This window comes from Gobio gobio (genome assembly GCF_949357685.1).
Source record: "Gobio gobio genome assembly, chromosome: 23".
Lineage (NCBI taxonomy): Eukaryota > Metazoa > Chordata > Actinopteri > Cypriniformes > Gobionidae > Gobio > Gobio gobio.
In genome coordinates, this window is record NC_137119.1 from 21005658 (window position 1) to 21013934 (window position 8277).

Genomic DNA, 8277 nt, shown 5'->3' on the forward strand with positions numbered 1-8277 from the left:
AACAAATTGGTACTTCAGAAGTATTACAGATCCACTGCTGACTATCTAGAAACAGATTACACAAATAGCTGGAGGTGTTCCTGAGCCGCGGCTGCAATTGGCAGTCCATCTTTTGGCCCCGCAACACTCCGAGTTCTCCATGTGAGGTCACCCCGACTCCCCCCTCACAAACTCCCCTGCCTCCAGACCCCCTCCCCCTTATCTGAGCCTGTGGAGCCCTGGAGAGGAGGAGCAGGGCACCAGGTCAAAGTCTTTTCCTCTTTGGATCTCGAGGCTTGCTGGGAGAGGCTTGGCGAGAGAATGGCTGCATTAGAGCAGGGGTTGGGGGTCAAGATTTTAATTCTGTTAAAGAACAGCTGGTTTGAGTTTCTCTTCACGTCGCTCTCCCCTCCCTCTCCCCACAAATCCAGAGAGATGAAAAATTTGTTCAGAGGGGAACCAGTAAAATAAAAAAGGTTTACGGTCTAAAGCGCTTACCCCTACCCTGCTGTAGCATTAGACAGGAATGCAATAACGTCAGCATTTGGCCAGGTTCAGATTGAGTTAAAACAAGGAAGTCCTTTTTTGTATTTTTGTGTCTTAGCAGCCTGTTGAAACTTAATTAAAAGGCTTAAAGTTCTGGAAAGGAAATTCTCAAGAATGGCTAGAGGAAATCTCCCCCTTCTAAAATTCGACTACCAAGTAAATTGTTAGATTAAACGTGAAATTTGAATGGTGGTCAACTAATTTATATATGCATGTACGCATATATGCATTTCATTTTTTGCACATGACTTTTGGAGCACCCAAGCCACCAACTCTTTCTTCCCATGTGATTTTTGTTTGATTTGAATGCTCAGGTCCTGCTCACTGATATCTAGGGCTCTTGCGAGGGGAGGGGGAGAGGACGACTATAAATGGAAAACTAATAACAGATTTTCAGTCTGCTTTCTCCAAAAAGCTGGCCTCAGGCTGTGTTGGTGTGTGGCTCAGCAGCAATCAGAGGTCATAATTTCATTGGCGGTTAGCATCAGGTTCAATTTTTCTAGTACGTTACATTTACCAGAAAGTCTGGTTTGTGTTACTGTGTACACTGGCTGAATCAGCTTTGAGCTGTAGAATCATTCAGCCTCTCCAAGAAGTGGAGACCCTGAAGGGGGTACAGACGCACTCATTATCCCACAGCTATCTCTTTGTTCAGTCACCGGTCTCTGGACTAGCAGACCTAACACGGAGAGGCCAGTTCTACCTTCCCGGAGTCTACAGATCCCGTCCCAATTGACTTTCCGTACCAGCAGATGTGCATATCAAGAGATCCCCCTAGTGGTAGTGGCCAAATGGGTTGGATCCCTGGTCCCCTGATGATGGTGTTTATTTTTATTAAGATTTAACAGGTGGGGGGTTAGGGGCTGGAAGTGGTTGAGGGTTGATTTGAGCTTTCAGGAGAGAGAATTCAACAGTTGTTGACATTATTCATTTCATGGATTCAAGCTGCCAAATCGCACCAATTTTGCACATGAAAACAATTCATCAAATTGGTATATTTTAATTCCAATCTTCTCACCATGTCCATCCTTTGCTTGTGGTTGTTTCCAGGAGTGCGATCAGGTCCATATCGACGATGTGTCCTCAGATGACAACGGGCAGGACCTAAGGTAGAGTTGGCAACATACTAGCCATTTCACAGTTCACTCTGGCTGAAGTCGAGCTCAAAAACTCTCTCTTTCTCTCCTGTCTGTTCAGTACATATAATTTTAGCACAGACGGATTCCACGCTGCTGCCACTAGTGCCAACCTGTGCCTGGCCACTGGCGTACGAGGAGGTGTGGACTGGATGAGAAAGCTCGCCTTCCGCTACAGACGAGTAAAAGAAATTTACACCACCTATAAAAATAACGTCGGAGGTAATCCCCCAATAAACTGCTTTTCTAAAATTGCTGGGGAAGAGGGGTGGTGCGTCAACAAAATCACTCATAAGTTTCTCAAATAATCCCTTATGCAGAAACCACTTAGTCTGGGTAAATTTCAAAATTTCTCAAAGTATTCGCAGGACCGTCCAACTCAAACAATGTTTCTGTTCATTTCAGGTCTGCTTGGCCCGGCCAAAAGGGAAGCCTGGTTGCAATTGCGAGCAGAAATTGAAGCCCTGACTGACTCCTGGTTAACACTGGCACTGAAAGCACTAACATTAATCCACTCAAGGTAGGCCTTAGCACGAGCGAATTATATAGAGCCTATCACTGATACACATAAATCAGCGAGAGGCATGAATAACGGTGCTCTTTATGCCCCGATACCTCAAAGGACACTTATTCTCTGTATTATTTTGAAAAACACCATTTTAGGGCAGCGATTATTTGCAACAATCAAAGATCCATTTATTACGGGGCGTTTTGGATGACAAATGGCACGCCTGTTAGCCTTGTCCTCCCTTGTGCGCTTTAACTTGACATCCTTTGCCTTTCAATTACAGATCAAACTGCGTGAACATCTTAGTGACCACAACACAGCTCATACCTGCCCTCGCCAAGGTCCTTCTGTACGGACTAGGAGTAGTATTTCCAATTGAAAACATTTATAGCGCCACGAAAATAGGTAAGTGTGAGCTCAGTATTAGCTACCTGTGTGTGAATGGATTCTATTGGAGTGTGGCCGTAATTACTACAATATTATGTGTAAACAGCGCAAGACACATGGCGTGTGATTGGGTTAGGCTGCAGAAGTGGCGGACACACGAGAGGGTTGATGTTCAGGAAGAGGTCTAATCAGGCTGGGATTATTTTCTTGGAGCTCAGCCTGAACTGGGCCTCTCCTTTTCAGGTCTACATATGAAACCACTTCGGCAAATTTATGTCATTCCACTTTGACATTTTTTTTCTTCTTCTCGGCCTCTGCACTTTTTCGAATGCAAAATAAACACCAACCCTTACTTTCGTACTTTCGTTCGCGCAAAGCTCTTCACCTCCCTCGCTGCGGCATTTGCATGTGAGGTTGATTTAGCTTGTTTTAGCCATTTCTCCTACGTTCTGCGAGGAATAAGACACACTTAATGCTTTTCAGACTACTTTTATCTGGGCATCGATCTTATCGTATCTCCAAGCCAAGGCAAAGTGTTTACACTGCGTAATTTTGTGTAACTTATTGCGCATTTAAAGAGCCCCTCACCGGGGTTTGGTCTTGGATGTGGCTTCCTTGCTTTCCGCAGCAAACTAAACCTGTTTCTCCTCTCCCCAGGAAAAGAGAGCTGCTTCGAGAGAGTAATCCAGAGGTTCGGGAGGAAAGTTGTTTATGTGGTGGTGGGGGACGGCGTGGAGGAGGAGCAAGGGTCGAAAAAGGTACGAAGACGCCCAGAACTCTATACCACTTTTCCTCCAAACCTTCAATTTCTTCAATCCATTCTCTGAAAATGCCACTGGATCAGCGAGAGAATAAATCTCACATTGTAATCAGCTCAATTCCTCTGACAGCCTGAATGTAAAGGGAGGCAAGATGACATAATTACACGTCCCTGCATGTGACTTTGCCGTTTCAACATTGGTAATGCTAGACAAGTCCTCTCAGGCATGTTTAGAGGGCCTGGTTCATAAATATAACATGCGTTTAAGAGGCTTAAATCATTGTTAGATAAATTGAGGATATTCCGAAGAACATAAGAACCATCCGAAGGGCAGCCAAACACCTTAGTGTTGTTTTCCATGACTCTTGTTGTTCAAACCAGAAGATTTATGTTACCTGCTGCCTGTGTTTTCAGAACGTCCGCCAAGTTTTCATGTAAACCCGGCGCTATAAACCACAAAAGCTGAAATTATTCATCATGTGATTATCAAAGCAGATTGTTGTTCAGACAGGTTACAAACAGATGAATGAGTGTTGATGTGATTCTTTATTATTTTGTGCCAAGTGATTAGTTCCATGTTATCAATTAATCACGGAAGGAATGTGAATGTAGGAAGTCAACACAAATTTGTTTTACATGTCAGTCCCCATTTCCGTTGAGACATAGTGTTTAGATGTAGTGCAGCAGATTTTAATAAGTCCTTGGCACTTAAGAAACCCACAGTTTTGTCAGATACAACACTAGTGTCAAGGGTGACATTGTATTAAACCACCAAAGCAAAGACAAACCTTTGTATACTTTCGTTTTTTCCATCGTATCCCAGAAACAATTCCCCTCTAGTTAATAACCGACCGAGGCAAAGGGAGATACCATCTCTGGCTTTTAAAGTTAAAAGCAAAGACAATTTACAAAACAAAAGAAAAGAGTCTTTTAAGGGTCAGTGCAAGCTTCTCTAAGCGGAACATATGCCTGAGAGAGGCTATACCTTTGATAAGACTCAGTAATGGTTTGTGTGTGGACGTCTCTGAGCTGACAAGCTTCTTTCATTCTGGCAGAATCATATTTCCCAGTGGCCTCTCCCAGGAACAATGCCTCATTTGCAGTGTTGTGTCCGGATAAGTTTGAGCAGAGGTGCTATATATGTAGTGCATTTAATAGTTATTTCCCACCTGGCCATTTTTTTTTCCTGAGGAGTATTATGAGGCTTATGGGGATTCCTTATTTTATATATTTAAATATTCAATATTTTTATAGACGTTTTTAATAAAAAAAATTCAACAACATTATAATATATTCTTAAGAGGTATAAAATATTTTTGAAAATAAAATAACTTTTTGTATCTAAATTGCTTCACTGCCTATTTATATTTAAACATTTAGCTGCCAAATCATCATGCAGAAACATGCACCAAAAAATAAATAAAAAACATTTAAAGTTTCTTAAAATTTCATTATTTAACCTTTTTATTATAAGGCAAAATTAGTTCAGGTTGTAAAATGTCATGTGGTGCGACTCCTCAAAAATGTAATGATTTTTATGAATTCATAATTTGTGATTATTTGATGAATGGAAAGTCCAAAAGAACAGTATTTATCTGAAATAGAAAGATTTTGCAACATTGTACAAACGTTCAAATGTTTTGGATCAGTAATACAATTTTTTTTTTTTGGGAAAGAACTTAAAGAAATTAATAATTTTATTCAGAAAGGATGCATTAAATTGATCAAAAGTGACAGTAAAGACATTTATAATGTTACAAAATTGATCATCATAAATGTTTCTTGAGCAGCAAATCATCATATTAGAATGATTTCTGAAGGATCATGTGACACTGAAGACTGGAGTATTGATGCTGAAAATTCAGCTTTTTAATTTTACATAATAATAATAATATTTCACAACATTACTGTTTTTATATATATATAAAATAAAATAAATGCAGCCTTGGTGAGCATGAGACTTCTTCTAAACACATAAAAAATCTTACCGATCATAAACTTTTAAACATGTATATATAATTTTTTTTACTTGATGGTTACACCACTTTTTTTTTTTTACATTAAACTGAAAGGTCTAAATGTTTTTCAAAACCATATGAAACCAACATTTCCAAAGACCAACATTTTCTAAGAACTTTGCCCGTTTTAAAATAGATTTTGCTTTATTTTCTCATATGTCATTAAGTTAACTGTCAAAATGTGATCTTTTTATTATTACTATTATTTCAAATGATATTTACCGAGTGACCTCAATGGTATGGTGCCGCTTCAGCGGTTGTAGTTTGCAAGTCCTTCCTCTTCTGGAGTCTCGTGTGATGTTACGGGCCATCAAGGCTGTTCAGACGGCACTCATGGGCGTGATTGTTTTTCTAAGTGAAGTGTTCATTGCAGGTTTTGTGTTTCTTTATTTTCTCTTTCACCCTCAAACACTCTCGCTCTCTCTGTGTCTTTTACAGCACAACATGCCTTTCTGGAGGATCTCTAGTCACTCTGACCTCATGGCTCTTCACCACGCTCTGGACCTGGAGTACTTGTAGCACTGTGACGGCCCTGTCGCTCTGTCCCAGGCCGTGCGAGGGCCCTGCAGACCCAAACCCAGCACCGTCAGCCTGCTGCGTCGCCCGAGCGTCTGCGTTCCAACAGCACCAGACCAAAAACAAAATCGTTCACACACATAACATAGAGAGAGCGACACTCTCAGCGTGTTGACACATGGCCGCAATTCGTCTTAACCCTAAACCTTTTTCGAAGTGGAGGAGAGTGAATTTATGGCGCTGCAGCTGCTGGCCCTGGTTACTGTGAATTGGCTTTTTTTTCCAAAGCCATCAAAATGTTTTACAGCCCTGTCTACGCGGGGGACTCGGCAAGGGTTCACACCTGTGACAAAAACTGAGCTACCGATGCCTTTGGAAATTAGCAGGACTCCGATCCCACTGCGACTTGGTGTAAAGTTTTGTCTCTACGTCTCCGTCTTTCTCAATCGATGGTACAAAGACAGTCGGGCACGGCCCCCTCGTTTTTTTTGTTTGTTATTTTTCTCGTTTCGCCAGCCCCATTGCCCTGGACGTCCTGCTCTTCTTATTTATGATCTTCGAGAGACTTTGTGGACGGCACCGGTCCCAGAAAAAGGCGCTTTGTTTGAAAGACTTGTGCCTTTTCGTGTTACAAAGTACTTTGATTCCACTACACCAAGAAGTTTATGGAGGAAAAAAAAAGGATTTTCTAAGTAATTTAAGGAAAAAATTTAACAAAACACTATTTACATTGCAGAGACAATCGTGTACAGACATTTTTTTTTGTGTGTAAATTTGTAATCACTGGACTATTCCTTCCTATATTGATTAAGGTACATGCTGTGGAAAGCGTTTCATGGAAGTACGTACAGGCGTTGCCGCTGTAGCTTGTGCAAAGCCTGAAAGTGTTGACGTGTTCGAGGTTTCATTCAATAAATACATGTAGATAAGGATTTTTTTTGGTGATAATTGTTTTGTCATGACCAAAAGCATGGATGTCAAGTGTCAATAATTTCCTATTTTTCTTCAGTGATGTTTTGTTTCCTCCTTTGTACTCTTCTGGTGGTGAGAACTTGTAGAGACAATGAAATGTGACTCTTTCTGTCAGAATTTCATACCGGACAGAGTGAATTAAGTCCCAACGGTAGCTCAAACTCCAAGGAAGAACATAAACAGCATAATAAGAATAATAATCTTCTGAATGTCAAGCTTCAAACTGAGTGTAAATGTCTGTATCCCAAGTACTTTCTCCTTCCCGAGCTGGACATTGAACCTCAACGTCCGTGACGGGCATTTAAGCTTAAATAGGTTTTATTATCTTTTGTACTGGCGCTAAAGCAGAAAGTCTTGTACAGCAAGTGTAATTTTTGTATGAAGTAGTCTTTTTATTTTGATTGTGTCCACTTGGAAATCGCCGTAGTTGGATTTTCATGATGCATATTGATAGGTAACTGTGGACTGGAAACTCTAGCTCTTAGACTTTAAGAAAGAAAGCCACTACTCACTCACACCTACACACACACACACACACACTCACTCACAATGGAGTTGAGAACATACATGTGCTATCGACTGTGAATTTCCCCAGCTAACTCGATCTGTTTTTAATTTTCCCTCCCGGCACATGATGATGTTCGGCTCCTGCAGGTGAGGTCGTCTTCTCTGGCCTAGTTTTTCTCACCACATTTACAATTTCACCCCTCTTATTGCGTCGCCCGCCACCCCCTCCCCCCACCCCCCGTCCCGGGGAATCACATTTTGCTGCTAGATCACGGTAACAGTAAATGTTTTCTAGATTTAACACAGCATTTTTATTTTTAAATAAATGATGCAATCATAATGCAAACTGGAAATAATTTACAATATGTGGGCCTCATTGTGAAACACAGTTTGTTGTGTCTGCAAAAAAAGATGTGTACAGATGTTTTTGACATTTATTATTTGATTGTGTTTAAATTAATAAAAACTGATTTGTGAACTGTTACACACATTTGCCCTTTTTGCGAGTGATTGAAATAGTGGCTCTGCAATTTTCTGCCATGGAGTTTGTATTTATTGACTGTTTGGTCCTGCGATCAAATGCCCCCAAATTAAGTGTTTTGGATTGACGGTCTTCTGAACTTTGAGCAACTGCGTGTCCAGAGATCATTATATTAAAATTGTACATATACACACGCACGCACAAATGGATACCTTTTATAAAAGTCAGCAATTTTATTGGATGGGAATGTAGTATTTGTGTGGCCTCTTCTGTCATTTGGTGGTCTGCAATTCAGCATTTCCCCCTCCAACAGATTCTCAGACAACACGTCATGTATGGCACTTTTGTTTAAAACATCATAACTGATGTAATGTCATATAAAGCTCTCCGTTCCTCTCATCTTTGTGCAAAGCAACTGTTAGAGCAATATGTGGGATTTCAAAGTGTACATTTAAAATCAATATGTT

At 40.7% G+C, this 8277-nt stretch overlaps 1 protein-coding gene across 5 annotated transcripts in view; it reads left to right on the forward strand.

Annotated features, from left to right (window-relative positions):
* The window catches only part of eya1 (EYA transcriptional coactivator and phosphatase 1), a 49058-nt gene extending 41244 nt beyond the window's left edge, over positions 1-7814 (forward strand). For 3 of the 5 annotated variants that reach the window (XM_079806146.1, XM_079806148.1, XM_079806147.1), the window contains 6 exons: positions 1576-1634; positions 1723-1883; positions 2067-2181; positions 2453-2574; positions 3214-3314; positions 5773-7814. In XM_079806146.1, the coding sequence (XP_079662272.1) occupies positions 1576-1634; positions 1723-1883; positions 2067-2181; positions 2453-2574; positions 3214-3314; positions 5773-5853 (639 nt within the window). In that variant the 3' untranslated portion in view covers positions 5854-7814. The remainder of the gene's footprint in view (positions 1-1575; positions 1635-1722; positions 1884-2066; positions 2182-2452; positions 2575-3213; positions 3315-5772) is intronic. The other 2 variants (XM_079806145.1, XM_079806149.1) reach the window with 1 other exon arrangement.
* Positions 7815-8277: the final 463 nt, after the last annotated feature.